The sequence below is a fragment of the Pagrus pagrus genome (genome assembly GCF_965226575.1).
Source record: "Pagrus pagrus genome assembly, chromosome: 20".
Classification (NCBI taxonomy): Eukaryota; Metazoa; Chordata; class Actinopteri; order Spariformes; family Sparidae; genus Pagrus; species Pagrus pagrus.
The window spans coordinates 11285595-11301771 of NC_140207.1; the positions used below are offsets into that span (position 1 = coordinate 11285595).

The 16177-nt window shown below is 39.8% G+C and overlaps 1 protein-coding gene across 1 annotated transcript; it reads left to right on the plus strand.

The window, feature by feature from the left end:
* The first annotated feature begins 1499 nt into the window (after positions 1-1499).
* On the plus strand, positions 1500-8868 carry lztfl1 (leucine zipper transcription factor-like 1). Its single transcript, XM_084340903.1, has 10 exons — positions 1500-1787; positions 2094-2218; positions 2385-2579; positions 5412-5469; positions 6662-6733; positions 6825-6890; positions 6969-7046; positions 7303-7479; positions 7597-7700; positions 7894-8868. The coding sequence occupies exons 1-10, from the start codon at positions 1785-1787 to the stop codon at positions 7910-7912; spliced, it is 897 nt and encodes a 298-aa protein (XP_084197029.1). The 5' UTR covers positions 1500-1784; the 3' UTR covers positions 7913-8868.
* Positions 8869-16177: the final 7309 nt, after the last annotated feature.

Here is a 16177-nt window from a genome sequence, read left to right on the forward strand (position 1 = left end):
CTTTTTGCACACATGCCCCTGAATACAGCTGGTGGCCCTGACCCATCAGACAGCTAATCCCTCCCATGTAGTAATAGCTGGGTAAATGTGTTGTAATTGTAAAAATCCAAACACTGCAACATTTTCATTAAACAAGCTGTTTTTAGAGGCATCATCTGACATGAGGAATTTGGAGAGCTACGGATGATATATGATCAACAGTGAAAATAGTTTGAAAGTTGTAGAAGAAAAACAGTAATACTAATAAAATATACTGGCAATAGCTCTATGCAACTGAATGATGCAATCAAAATTGGGACAGCAAGTGTCAAAAAGTTATATTGTTTTGATCAGTAGCATGATTTTGTGAACACATTTTGTGTACTGCTCTGCTTGGAATAATAATAATATTGTCATAGTAAACGTACAGTAAAAGTAATCTGGTTTAATAGGCTAAGCAGCCTAAATAAGTACAATGTAAAAAATTAAGCGTCTTAAAGTGTCAAGAATATAGTTGCATCTTTTCCCATCATGGCTTCTTTTATTTCTACAACTACTTCCTTAATGCTGAGTTCATAACTTCTTCTACATAACCTTCCCTCACCCCTATATTTAAAGAGAAGTGGCTAAAGCAATTCAATCAGTGTATACCACAACATGATTTCATGGTGGATCATGTAAGGCACTGTAGAAAGCAAGGCCTCTCTGTGGCTTCGACCTTGGCTCTGCAGTGAATGCACTCCTCTCACACTTCTTTTCTAACTCTCTACTGCCATCTACTGCTGCAAACTAAACATTGAAGCAAGCCCAACTGCCAGTCAGGAGACAGTAAAAGCCTGTTTGCTGAAGCCTACATTTTATGCACTCATAAACCGCAACATTCTTGATGGCTGCTGAATTCAGAATTGTTTTGCTGGGACAATAAACAAAAACTGCCGGCCAGAGGTTTATTAATTTATTTTTAACAAGCGAATAACTCCATTTTGACCTCAGCAAAATAAAGATTACCATCTAAAGATGATAAGATGATAGTAACTATTACATGTCAGTATTTATGTATATAAAAATGTAACAATGTTGTTGCATTAAGGGTGCACTACGTAGTTTGGGAAAAGAAAAACTCAGACATGCAATATTTACAAGGTATAAATGCAAATTGTAATACTGGTAATATATTTTTTTTTAATAAAATATCTATTTGATATATGTACACAACTGAATATACAAGCTGTCCTCAGAGGGTAATATAGTCCCCAGAACCCAGAGAGTTTGAAGCTAGAAAGGTGCTACTTAGAAGTGTCCTGCAAACATAAAACGGTAAAACAGAATGAAACTGTGTTGTCCTTTCATTCATGAAAATCAATCTGTTGAAATGTTTCTCTTCTGATAACAAATTCAATCCCCAAAACTCATAGTGCACCTTTAATGCTGTCGCGTACCGCTTCTTGTTCCAAGATGTACGTAGCGCCGTTGAACGCACCACTAGTAACCAAGGTAATGACGCTATCTCCGTTACCAAGGCATTCTCAAGGCAAACACTAGCTGGATAGCTAGGCTAGCCAATCTGCCAGATAATCTTATAGCTATGATTTAACCCCCCCGTTTAGCGCACGGACCGGGTTTAACTTAAAGTATTAAAAGGGTTCACTTGAACCATCGACTCCAGCTGCATTTTTATTAACTCTAGCTTCTAGTCACTTCGCTGCGTGGCCTAAGTTAGAGGCTGAAACACCCATTTTTCTTTTGGATCAGCTCATCTACAAGCTAGCTAACTTAGTAACAATAACGTTAGCTCCACAGCCACCATGGTAAGTAGCTTCTATCGTTTGCTGTTTATAGATTACCACGCCACCTGACTGCTTTTTGAAGTTAGCATGCTAAACGCCTCGCTCCGTTTTACTTGAAGACGAGTTGTTAGCAAGCATCCTCATAGATAGCATGTTGTATGTGTCCAAGCTCATGTGAACAGGCCCTGTCACATATTAGCAGGGGAAATCCTCTTGATGTTAGCTTATAAGCTAGTTGTGGTCTCCATTACAGCTTCTATCTGTCTCTCCATCTGTCCGTCTTTCATTCTTGGTGTCTATCTTCTCTCTCTTCTTGTCTCCATGCAGGCTGAATTTGGGTTTAATGAACACCATCAGAATGAAGTCATCAGTTACATGCGATTTGCACGTTCAAAGAGGATCCTGAGACTAAAGACTATTGACTCATGCTTTGAAGAACTCAAAGACAGCAGGTAACTGATCATACTTGAGTGTTTTCATATCATTGTTTGTTAAAAAATTCCACTTTGATTCACTTAAGGCTCATATTTAAAGGAAGGAAAATGTATAACACAATAATTACGACCTTAGTTCAGTTGGACCAGTAATATGTATGCATGCATGTATTTCTCTCTGAAGGCTGGTGGACGAAACCTTCACAGTAGATGAAGTGAAGGAGATGCTGGACGGGCTGCAGGTGGTGGTGCGTGGGGAGGTGGAGATGGAGCTCATCAACACAGCCCACACCAACGTGCTGCTGCTCAGGCAGCTCTTCTCCCAGGCTGAGAAGTTTTACCTTCGACTGCAGAGTGATATCTCAGAGCTGGAGAACAGGTGAGCAGTGCGGAGGATTCATAATCGTTGAGTTAATAGACTACAAACGCCTGGCAAACATTTAACAACAGGTGGTCAGGTTTGCTCGCACGTGAGTACAAAATGTTCTTATTCAGATATTGCGCACAAAGCACATCTCTGATTTTTGGGGATTTTGATGATTTAAATTTGCTGTAAAAACATTTTCGAATTAAAATTACTGAAAGTGACGTGATGGTTCAAGGTCAAACACAGTACCACAGCAAAAAAAAGAAGAAGTGAGCCGTGCCTCTCAATGCACAGTAAACCTTCATGTTCATGAGAAGAAACTCCTCCACTTTGTACCACTTCCTTCTCAGTGCTGTTTAGGTTTACATCTCTTGCATGTTACTGATGTGCCAGACAAAAAGGTCACTGCCTGCCAAGCCACATGCGTGCTTGCAATATGTCAATTTAACCTATTTTCCATGACAGTGGTTTCCTCTTTGCAGTGAAGTTCAGTTAACCTAGAAGCCACAACTTCTGCTACCTTCTTACAATATTTTAAGGTAAATGCCCTTTGCTGCCAGGCCGGTTCAGTAAGGTTGAGTAGATCTGTGAATGTTAAAGAATCAAAAAGCATTAAAAACTGGATTTAAAAAAAGTATAAAATGAATGTGCTAATGCAGATGTAATGTCCCTGTTTCTATGGATTTCTGATTTCTATGGTTAATATTTAGGCCACTGGGTTATCTTAAGTAACAAGGACTGTAGAAAGACGCCTTTGCATTTTTATGAATTCCTTAAATGATATTTCGGTTTCTTTTAGCCTCTAAAAAGTACCAATAACAGAAATCTCAAAACTTTTCCACCTAAAAGTAAAACTTTCTGCATTCCGAATGACCTTTTAGAGATAAATGAAGAAATGGCTTTTGTAATTTGGGTGAACAAACCCTTTAATCCTTACACTTACACGAAGATTAATTTACGATTTAAAGACGCAATATGTAAGAATTGTCCAGATGTCGAAATTATTCAACAGGTGGCAGCTTATCACGAGAGTAACTGCTAACTGTAGCTGCCATTACCTAGTTAGCTCAATTAGCCGTACATCTAGCGGTGCAGACCAGGAGTGTTTGAGTTTATACTGCTAGCAGAGGAATGTGGGACTGGGGCGGGCTGTTGTTAGCTGGTTAGCATGCTAATCTCATTGGATATTGGATATTGGATTTCATAACATCAAAATTTTGTTTCTTCACATTCTGTTGATTATTGTCGTGATTTTTGTGAATGTTTTCAACTAAAATGTTTAATCTTCTATTGCATCCTTACATTTTTTAATAATTAAAAAAAAAATGAATTGCTGTTTCATTTAATAAAGTTTCATTTTTTAAAAGTTAATATTCCACTTTTTACTGATGTGTTCTGAGTGCATACTTTTGAAGTGGTGATTTTGCACAAAGTTTGTTGCCATGTGTGATATAATTAAGTTTATACGGTAAAACAAAACTTCCTAAAAGATCTTTCTTGCTGTTGTTACTAATCAAACATGCCGAGAGTGACTTAGAGTGTTTTTTCATATTGCACGCCTGAACGCAGAGCAATGTGGGTGTGTACTGTACACATGACACCAAAAATAAAGATAAATCACATTCGATCTGTTGTCAGAATCTACGTTGCACACTTGACATTTGGGCAAAGGATGTATTATAAAGGCCTTTTGGCACAAATACAGTCGGAGGTTGTTCTATAGATCAACTATAAGTCACATTGCTGTAATCTAGTGGAATCTGTTCAATGGCAGTGGTACGTCATCCTGTTCCTCTTTTGAACTGAGATAGAGGAAGCGAGACTTTTCCACATACAGTTAACTCCTCTCCAGTATCTATGCAAAAGGTGTTTAAATTCACACGTCTGCAGCTGACTGTTGACATGTGGTGAATTTTAAAGCTCCTGGGGCTAACAATTATTTTCACTTTCGATTAATCTGTTGATCCTTTTCTCGAGAAATCAATGAGATGTTTGGCCTATAAAATGTCAGAAAATGGTGAAAAATGTTGATCAAAGCTGTCGATTACTCAAAACAATCTTGTTTTATCAACAACCTAAAGTTATTCAGCATTCAGTAACGTTATTTTAAGAAGCTGGAACTCAAACATTTAGACTTTTTCTTCTTAAAAAATGACTCAAACTAGTTATTCGATTATCAAACTGGTTGCCGATTAATTTAATAATAGACGACTAATTGATTAATTGTTGCAGCTCTATTTGAACGGACCTCAGGTGAACTTAACGCAACATCTGACCTCAGCAACCTTTCACCTTGGCAAAACCCTGATCATGTTTTTGAAATGTTCTTTTGTTTGTGACATGCACAAAGTGGGTGGATAAACAAGCCCTTTTTTTTTTTTTTTTCACAGGGCCGTACGTGACTGATACTGTGTCTAAAGCAGGGAATACGCCCCATGTCACAGTCTACGTGTGTTCAGCTGCTTTTTTAAAACCACATTTAAGCTTTTCAGAGAGCTGTTATGCTCACCACAGGCTCTGTCTATATTTATCATAAATGCTTAACTGCCATGAAGAACAACAGTTTAGAGATGCATAACCGCCAAATTGTAGATTATTGTAATGTCAAAAAACATCAACATCAACATTGTGGTGGCGAGGAAGGTGGCAGTTATGTGAGGAGATGGATAGATAAGAGATCAGTGGGGCTTACAAAATACTGACATTTACTCTCCGTTTTTTGTATTTTGGTGAAGGTTTTACCTATTCCTAAAAGTTGTCGACGCTGTTTGATAAGATTGAGAGCTTTTTTTTCCTCCCTTCTTGTTCCGCCACCAATTCTTTTGCTCATCTCTACCCGTATAGGGAGCTGCTGGAACAAGTAGCTGAATTTGAGAAGACTGACTTTAAAACCACCGATAAGGTGAGTATAATGTGCAGCTCTATCACGTGTAGGCCTTCAGACATCACTGTCAATGTAGTCATTAATCATGTGTCCAAAGTGTATTTATACCCGCATGGAATTCAGTAACTAGAGAGCAGTGCGGCGCTCCCTTTGCATTTTAAGTCGTTTTATGTCAGGCCGCCTGCCCTTCGCACGTAGCCGCGTGGTTTGGAAGTAACACATCATAACCGAGGTAGAAGTGTGGTTCACGATGCACAGTGAAAGAAAAACAAATAGAATGTTGTAATGCAATACCCCGCTCTGTCAGGGGTTTGGCTTTTCACACTTTTTGCAAAAGGTAAACACCAATCATCATTGCATTTCTAGGAAAACGAGACTAGAGGTCTAGAAATAAAGGCGTTGTATTTTTACCGTTACAGCTCATCGTGTTTACTTTAAAGCTATAAAAGGTTGGAATTCTGTATTAAAATGTAAGAAATAAGAAATAGATCTTAATATATTGTGTTGAGTTTTGTACTCTTACATAATCACAAATGTTTACAACCAAGTGCAAACCCGGAAAACCAACAAGTTTACTCGATGGTGCGTGTCATGTGGTTGCCTGTTGTTGCTATTTACGCCAAATAGTGAGTCAACAGTGAAGCGAGTTTGGCGGCAGGAACATTTGTCACATCTCATGCAGTGTTTATCTGCTCCAGTGAGCCAGCTTACTTAACTGTACACTGGCCATAAGATCATGTTAGCCAGCAACGGCACACACCAAGGGTGAGTGCGTCTGTGTGGTTAAATTCGGGACAACTCTCGATGAATTCATTCAACTAACCCGCCACAGACTCTGCTTCTCCCCCATTTCCTCTATGTAACATTACGTTCATGAGGTTAAGTACATTTCTACTATGGCTCCAGTCAGCAGTCAACAATTTTTGTAGCCTACATAAACACCCCAAAACGGAGGTCACCTCGGCGGATTGCTGCTGCAGTCAGGTTGATAAACGGGAGTGAAGATAAATCCACTTTTTAATCCCCAAAGTTTATAAGTAATCTCTGAGCTGTAAATCAGTAAACGGTTGAGAATCAGAACAGAACATGAAGTGACTCCACACAACACTCTGCAAATGCAGAAGTTACATATTGAACATTTATGAGCAAGGTAGCCAACAAGTTTTAGACTAAGAACGGACTGCTGTGTTCACTTTATTCTTATTCCCAGATAAACCAGGAAACAAGCAAACCCAAGCTAGCACCACTGAATGAAGGTGGAGTGTCTGAACTTCTTAACAAGGTAAAGAAATAAACTGCATGAATTACATATACAGATTCATTGTAGAAAGTTGTGTCCTCACTCCTTCACACCTGTCTTAATATTTCTTCAGGAGATTTCAAGACTACAGGAGGAAAATGATAAGCTGAAATCCAGGCTGCGGACTTTAGAATCGCAGGTATAGCAGGTAGACATTCATTTTTCCAAGCACTCAGCACTGTGTTTATGTTGTTAACCCTCTGATTGATTCTCTCAGGCGATGAGTGCTCTCGATGAGAAAACCAGGGCAGAGCGAGCTCTGAAAGACCTTCAGAAGGTGCAAGGAGAGCAGCAGGTACTGTTTGGAGTTTGGCTTGCAAGTAGCATCATCGTCTTTTGGGTCTGCTTTCCATTTTACGCTTTAATTTTTTTTATTAATTGCATCTGAACATTTGCTATCATTTGGTTTTATCTGCAAACTGGGACCCTTAAACGGTACGTATCCAGCTGACCACAGTGTTGCTTTTGTTGAAATAGGGAATAGATTCTTCTTTCTAGCGGTGATCAGCCATTACTCCATCTGAACTCGCACCTTCCTTTTTCCGTTCAAGGTGGCTGCTCAATCCCAGGAGATCAGCAGTCTCGAGGACACAGTGGCGGCCCTCAGGGTGGACTATGAAAGGTCTCTTAGTGCCAACGCTGTCTCCCAGAAGGATCTGCAGGAGAACCTGATCGCTTCCAAACACGAGCTTCTGCGAGTGCAGGAGCAGCTGTCTATGGCAGAGAAGGTGCGTCACTGTGGTAACTCTTCACCTGCAACTGCCCAGTTATTGTTGAGTTAAAGAGACGGTTGATGCATTCAGCTTCTTTGTAGTTAATGTCATTTGTTTGTGTGTCGTCTGCAGGAGTTGGAGAAGAAGTTCCAGCAAACCGCGGCCTATCGCAACATGAAGGAGATCCTGACCAAGAAGAATGAGCAGATCAAAGACATTAGGAAACGATTGCAGAGGTGAGCGTTCATCTTTCAACCCAATCGCCACAATAAATGTTAGCTTAGAACATTTCGATGTGCTTATCCTTTGCTTAGGTTCAGGAACACATCACGGTTTGGCTTCAAATATCTGTTTTGGTCGCCACAAAACTGCTGGAAATGTCTGCAGGTCTCCTTAAAAAAACACCTTTGTATCACTTGTCTGTTTCAGATACGAGCCCAATGAATGAGTTTTGCCCGGGACAGCTGGTTGAACAGGTGTCCAGAGGGTGAGACGGGAGAGTTTACGACTGTGGTTTGGACAAGAAACCATCAGTTCCACTGCTGCGAGACGAGAGAGACAGAAAAAAGCACTCCTTCCACGAGGATTTGTTTATTCATGCTTTACCTGGAATCTTCAGTAGTTATTGGCTTTAGTACAGAGCGGGCGCGGGGAGGTTGGCAGTACATGCAAACGAAATAGTGACAAATGATCTTCAGCTGTGCTTTTTTTTTTCTACGTCTCAATTTGGAGCTCACTTACAGTAGCTAGCAGACTTCCCTCAGTGCTCTATGCAATTACTAACTAGTCCCTGTTTGAAGAGGCCTTGTCCGTTTGCTGGATTGGACAGATGCGTTCTGTCTGCCTGAAGCTTTGCAGTCTTATCTATCAGATGGTTTTAAGTAAAACTTAGCTCTCTAGCACCAGTTATGTATATTTTGCTATTCAGTTTTAATTTTAGCAGCCTCTTTTTGTACTATTGACTTAGACCCAAGCCAGCTTATTTATAGCTTATTAACAGCTTCACAGTAATGTTTCCTGACTTTGATTTGTTTACCTGAACAATTAAAATGACTTTTCACATGAAGATATTTCCAATGATGTGACATTCTGTGAAAGTCCGATCATCGAAAATATTTCTCGCTTTTACGTTTTCCGTTTTTCGCATATTGAGTGACATGGATAGTGATCTAGAACGATCTCCTTGCTCCCTTCCTCCCTACACAAAGGGCATAGAATATTTTTGTCTGGAATCTTTAACTGTGTACTTTTCGTATTGCTGTGGGTGAAAAAAATCTCAATATATACATGATGTTCATGAAGTAATGCTCTTGTAGAGTATGATACATCTACCCTGTATTACACTAGATGTGCATTTGTTTGTATTGTGCAAAGTATGGGGTAATAAAGCTGTTACCAAATGCATGTGTAGTCATTAAATCAGATATGATATTGTTTTTACAATTATTTTTTTCCTTACTTTACATTTCTAAACATATACAGTAACCTTCAAGTGAATTCACTAAAGATTGCAACATGCCCTCTGCATGCCGGGATAGATTTCAGGGTGTTATGACACTGTTATACATTAAGAAGATAAAGAAAATCAAATTCAATTAATTGATCATGACAGATTTAAGAAAGAATACATATCAGTGTCTGGAGACGACTGGTTCAACAAGGGGGCGCCATACTGCAATGACTACCAAACAAATGACAGGCTCTTGACTTAAGTGACATGAGGATGTGTGATCTCAGACGCTGAATGTGGCCTCAATTCAGCAATTAATGTAAAAACTTTATTTGTATAGCGTCATTTCATACAAGCAGTTCATCGTGCTTTGCATTAAAAAACAAAATGAAACCGCAGAAAAGTGTTTAAAAACAAAAACATCCACGTGTGTGTGCACATCAATACACATATACACACACACTCCAACGTGCATACTGTACAAAACAGTTCAAGGTGCATTATATAAGAGCAAGACAGTAGAAAGTGCAAGAGGTCACAACAAAAAGGGAGACAGCACTGCACTCCAACAAGTGCGTGCAGTTGTCAATGAAACAAAAGCAAACGTAAGATAAGCTAACCAAACCATGATGTGGTGAGCCAGTAGCTCACATAACTTCAGCACAGACAAATACACTTACTGTACAAGTACGGTGTGTTCCACGAATGTATGCAAGAACGTGTAAATATACAGGAAGTATTCAAGAAAATTTATGATGAGCTGTTTGAAATTGAAAGTGCAGTACTGCTTTGTTTTAACCACATTATGGTTTTTACAGGCCAGTTATGTATCTATGAAAACTCCAGTCTGTTTTTTCCTATTGTGATTTTTGTCACATCTGACAAATTGAAGCTCTGAGGAAAAGGTCAACAAGAAAAAAAGGGAAGGAGGAGAGGGTCATACGGCCACATCGTGACTGAGGATGTTTACATGTTCAATGATCATGACGAGGGTGGACACAGGCAGTGTGAAGTATGAGCAGTTTGACAATTAAAGGTGCAGTGCGTGAGAAATGGCCACTTCTTAAATTCAATTTCCAAACAAACAGCAGGCAGCATATCACCGCTAGAGCAACCGCTAACTGTAGCTGCTGTTAGCTAGTAAGCTCCGTTAGCCGTGCAGCTAGCAGGCCGGACCAGCCACTCAGTGCGGTGTTATGGATAAGGGTTGGGGCAGGGCTAACTGGTTAGCATGCCAACTCCAGTTGATATGTCTCCAATACAAAACTATTATTTTTTCACATTCTGTTGATAATTTTAGATATTTTTGAATGTTTTTTTTTCAAAGCTAAAATTCTTACATATTGTACCTTAAACTGACACGAACAAACGAACAAGACCCCACTTGAGTTAGAGTTAGAACGAGTTATTTGGAAACTGTTAAGACTAAGTTAATAGTTTGCAGTTTAAATATAAGAATAGGCCATATTTATTGCATGTTATTAAGGGAGAATGCCTATTCTTGTGGTACGGCAAAATCATATTAAAATCTAAATTCATGTACAACAGCTCCTGTACTTGATATAACTAAACAGGAATTAGGAGCTAATTTAGGAAAAACTCTTAGTTAATGGCCTTGTAGTCATAAAATATTGTCATGCAGAATAAGGAGCCAATAAAGAGCCAACATGTGCAATTCTTAATACGTGTATCCTTGTATAAAGAGTTAAATTTTTATCTATGTGTCGAAGTAGACATTTATTTTGTCTACAGTATACTATAATGACGATATCTTTCTGTATAACTCAATGCTGAATCATAGACAGACCAATTTAAGATAAGACAAAAGAATTCCCCGTTTTAGCACCGATCTAACGTCATGAAACCAAAAATGAACACAAATGATTGTGGGACGCATCTTATAGCTGGTTGTTGATGTAAAAAAAAAATCTAAACTCAGATAACAAATTAGCCCTTACACCATGCAGCTGTGCGTTTGGTTTTGAATTCAACACATTTTATCGTTCATCAGCTTCCTCAGCTGCTTCAAGTGAGAAAAAGACCTCAGTGTCTTTGCCTTGTACGTGTAGATCAAGATAGAGGCAGAGTCATAAACAAAGTGGTCGCCAGCCAGTCAACCGTCAACCCTCTGTTGTTTTCAGTGAAACTCTTCAAGCCACAGTCTGCCCTGACTTAAACCAATGTTTTTGTGTCATGTGAGTGTTGTTCACACCTTTCTACCTATAGGTGCAGTGAAAAGGGGCGGAGGGGAAAGGGTACTTGTGTAACACAGTATACTGTGCTTTAAACCTTTTTATTCTGCTTTCAAAACATGATAGATTAAAGATGATATATGTCAGTAGAAGGGTTTCTTATCCCTGTAGAAAAATAAAAATCATGAAAAACCATTATTGTGATGCATTTGTGTGCTTGGACGTGTGAATTTACGTTTGCGTGCGAGCATCTGTTTCTATCGGCAGCAGCTGTGAAAACCGTCAAGGGAAAACTGCTGATAATTTCAGATAGGATGCAAATGCTGTCAGTCAGCGCATGAAATAAATCACAGCTAGTAGGTACACAGGAAGTGGTGACACTCTCAGTGCTCAGCTCAATCTCTCATACTGCTGAGAGCAGCACTGTGACTGTATTTTCCCACATTATAGGGCAACTGTTAATACATGTTAGTGTGAGTAAAACCATTCACGGTAGCTTCCTGCTCACTAACAGGCCATCAAAGGGGTTTTCTCAGTTTCACTTGCAAGACAAAAGCTTCTTTTGTTTGGTTTTTCTCTAGAAGCAGACTTATACTTGAGAATTTGCGCACGTATGGAGTTTCTGATTATAAGGTGACGTCCAGATTGCGGCATGATGTAAATATACAATGACGCGGGATTTCCAGAGGAACCGACTGATAGAAGAAATAAAACCTTCTTCTTTTCTGTTTTCATTTAAATTGATGAGCAATAAAACATTCCCTTCCTCAATTCACTACACGCAATAATTTTGCTGCTACTGTTCAGCTTTACCTGGTCCGGTATGACCAGTAGCTAGCTTACGGCTTACGGCAGATACATTAAGCTGGACTTGATGACTCCTCTTTGCCTGTGCCATGGTTACACTTTGTTTTATTTTAACGTCTACCACTATTTGCCTATGTTAGAGTCGACTGAGCCCACCGTGGCTGCTGTTCATCAAGGCTAAGTTTATTAGGCTAATATAGGCCAATATCACATGCATGTCTCAAAGGCAATGGTTCTCCCACCACAACCCAAAACTCCCCAAAATCCTAATGATGGTAAAGCACAAATGGATAAATTATCTGTGGCGTACTTACTTATATTATATCTGTGACACACCGTTTGACTCCTCAGCTTTACCTCCTGCTCTTGATCAGTAGGCCTTGGTTGTGTCAGTGTGGGTTGTGACACGCCCATGCCAGTCTTGAGATAGTCATCAAGGTCACAAAAGTTTACATGCCTTAGCTGATCTCATCTGTCAGGGGTCGCTCAATATCAGTCAACACAATCTACCAAGGTGTCGCAGATCAAGATTAACGGGCATCCGATGCATACTGTACCTCACTTCAGGGAATGATTGCTCAGTGTGTTAGTTTTCCTCTTGTTGATACTGTTTCCTGTGAAATGGCATCTGTTCAACGAACACTATGTGATTACAGCAAATGCTGCAACACTCAAGCTGGCATCTTTGTCCTCTCAGCATTTCCGACTATGATGCAGAACAAGTGTATGATTTTCATTTGAAATCCGATTAAGCGCTGCGGTCTGTTGTTTTGAGGTGGCCGTGAGATTAGATTAGACTAGAAGGACGTAATTATTATCAACATTATCAGTCACGTTATTTCATGAGCTATATCTAAAGTGAGCAGCGTGCAATGTGAACATTTCAGAGTGTCATTCTCATCAGTTTCAGCTTTGAGTCAGCATATTCGGTGTTCAGTAAACTTCACACGTACTATCCAATGTGTTGCCATTTAAGGCCAAAGTTAAAACCACTGTATTTTCTATCTCACGCCTGAGCACTGCCTCTCATTTGATGTTTTTTCTCAAGGTCAAAAGATGTAACAGTCGAGGTCACTGCAGCTGCATTATTTGATCACGTTGAAGGTTATTATTAGTGAATCTCACTGATGGCCCTTTCGAATAAGATCACGCCATCGCTGAAAATATAAATATGTGGTTTGCTGTACCAGTTAGATCGACACAGTTTTTCCCCTTTTGTCATCATGCGCTACAGTTGTCATGTAGCCTGCCTCATCCTATACTGATGACTAATTCGTGGCTTCTCCATCTATGTTTCACCTGCTAACCCAGTTCAGGCCTCAAACGTTTCACTTCTTAGCAGTTACAGCATTCAGGTCATTTGTCGGGTGAATCTGACTATTCTCATGTCAGCGTGGAGGAAGCTCAACGTTTACTGAAATGATCGTATGTGTCAAGATAACAGTATGTTTCAAAATTAAAGTTACATACAGTGAAGACTATAAACCGTAACATATTAGTGGTAGACTAAAGGAAAAGAAAGGGACAAGCTAATGAAGGTTTGGCATCTTTTTCTGTGCCTCTCTGTTGCAGAGGACTGTAACATCATACGTGACTGTCAGATCACAAGTGCGATAAAACAGAGGTGTCTCAGCACAGTGACTTGATTTGCAGGAGAGATTGAAAAAGGTGTTTTTTTTGGGGCAAAGGTTTTTATAGGTATCCCTGCCCACTTTATCCAATCAGGACAGAGAACTCAATAAAGAGGCGGTCCTGTCTGCCTGTGAACACGTAGAGAGCTGGATCCTCGAGGTGATTTCCGCTGCACTTTCATGTGGTGGTGTAGAGAGGAGGGAGGTTATTCGAACAGCAAAACAGACAGGAAGTTAGCTAAAATGACGACAGCGCTTACAGCAGCTTTAAGCTCACCTATGCTCTGAGGCTATGAAAGCTAAAGGTGTTTTGCTTTAAAGGGTCTTAACTGAGTGAAAGAACACGGAAGTGGCGGCCATTAGAGCTGGTCGAAGTTAGCACCTCAGTGCTTCTTCTCTCGTCTCCTTTAGCGTAGGGTAGGAGCATCCTTTACGAAAGGAAAGGAGATAATGCTGCCACAAAACAGTGACAAAAGCAACAATGACCAACAACATACAATGTCTATATAAGTAAGTGTTTCTGTAAAGTGTAACCAACATAAGTAGTGTAAAGAAATAAATACTGAAAAGATATACGTACATGAAGTGGGGGGTAATGTATGGAGGAGCAAACGTACCAAAGTCAAAAATAAATTAATAAATGATAAATAACTCACTAAAAATACTAATATGTATGCATTGCAAAGCAGTACTGAATCAGCTGTGGACATGACACAATATACAATGTCTCAGTTGGAACAGGTTTTCATATTGGCACAACGCAGTTAAAACCAGTAGTTCCCCTAAACAAACACTGTCTCTTCATGTTCCTCATTTTGTTTATTGATTATTTTAGGACCAGTTGTGACATTATTATCTAATTTTGTCTACATATGAATTTCATTTCGACTTGCTGCAGGACGTCATGCTCTCTTCTCTGCACACAAAGTGTTTCATATGCCCACAGATAAAAAGTAATACAGTCAATTCACCGAACTTCGACGCTTCGTGATGCCGTGGGAGTGAAACCTCTTGGTTCACCACTTTCTTCAACAGCTTGTTCCCAGAAGGAAATCATCGGCCGACACTGACAGGGCCGTTTCACTGCGATCAAAACCGAGAAATGCAACTAGCATATTCTGACAAGCCTGGTGGCCCCAAACGCTCTACGCTGAACACGTCTTTACTATATTTTAGGACGGAAAAGGTTACATCAGTCCGGAAGGTGAAACTGTGAGAAGATAGCACCCCACTTTGTCTTGCAGGGAGCCAAACATTCACAGAAGAGTCAGACACACAGACAGCAGAATGAGAAAAGAGATTAAAACACTTCAGCTTTTAGTTTCAGTAATAAAAATCTTTAACCATGTCATCATTGGTTTTGAATCACTTCCAGTCAATCCTGGTCTCAGGATAGTATTATATAGTGTCAGCTTTCTTTTGGCTTGAAGTGAAGTACTTGGTACGACAGGGACTTTCTTCTTTGCAGTGGCTTGAATCACTGTGGTAAACCCTGTGACTATTTGTCATTTTATTCATTTCCCTTTAGTCTTGACAATACCGGTGAACTCACCCCCATTTTTAGATTCATGTGATGTTTTCTGAAAAACATCACATGCCTTTTAACCTGACAACAATTGACAAATCCAGTTAAAGGCAGAGCTTGACAGTGAGGGAAATAAACATATTCACTTTCTTGGTGAGAGTTAGACGAGAAGATCTATACCTCACTTACTGTATATTTGTATGCTAAAGCTAAGCCAGTAGCCAGTTATCTTAGTTTAGCTTAGCATAAATACTGAAACGGTTAAACCACGAGCCCCTTCCAACACCTCTAGAGCTGATTCATCACCTCATCATATCTTGTTTGTTTAATCTTTACAACAACCAAAGGTAACTTCATAGAGTCGTCTGTCGTTATGCTAAGCTAAGCTAACCGCCCCTTTGTGAGCGAATTGTAACATGACGTGAAAAATGAGACCCTCCCCATTTCTCTGGGTTGACTACACAAGCCTGGAGATGATTCGTTTTATGCTTTATGTACGTTTGAGTGCCTCCTCGCAGTGCCTCTCTTTGCGCCGCTAACAGAGAACAACATTAGCGCAAGTTAGCTTTGAAATGGAGTCCGCCAACATAAACTAATGGCCGGCTCCCAGCACAACACAGGAGCTCCACAGAGCCCCTTTAAATAAACTTTTACATTAACATAACTTAATCATAAAAATGGGAAGTTGTTTTTATCCAAGAAGTCACCTCTTACTTGAAAGTGAAATTCCCCCAAAAATTGGGACCTCACACAGACGTCTTTCACGCTCATTTATTCAGCACGCTGTCTGAGCTACGAAACAATGAGATCAAAAAAACCTCCCACCTCCAGTTTTGCTCTTTAATCGCACCTCACGGTTCTCAGTTTCATGCATCACTCATCTGTGGTGTTAAGTGCTCCACCTGTGTACACAAAGTGCCTCAAAAATGGGCTTCAGTGTGATCAAACTTGGTCAACTGGGGAAGGAACGTGGGTGTTTGGTTCCAGCCTGATGACCGTGGGTGGGTTACGTCTAAAAGTTGTAGCTTCCCTATGAAACTACAGTGTTGTCAATCTCATGATTGTTTTTTTTTTAAATAGCTGTAGTTAAGGAGAGAAATATGTAGCC

Bases quoted from the DNA above. Each gene is read 5' to 3' on its own strand.
- lztfl1 (XM_084340903.1), top strand. The intron at 6,891-6,968 runs GTATAGCAGGTA...TGATTCTCTCAG, and splicing joins TGCGGACTTTAGAATCGCAG to GCGATGAGTGCTCTCGATGA. The intron at 7,047-7,302 runs GTACTGTTTGGA...TTTCCGTTCAAG, and splicing joins AGGTGCAAGGAGAGCAGCAG to GTGGCTGCTCAATCCCAGGA.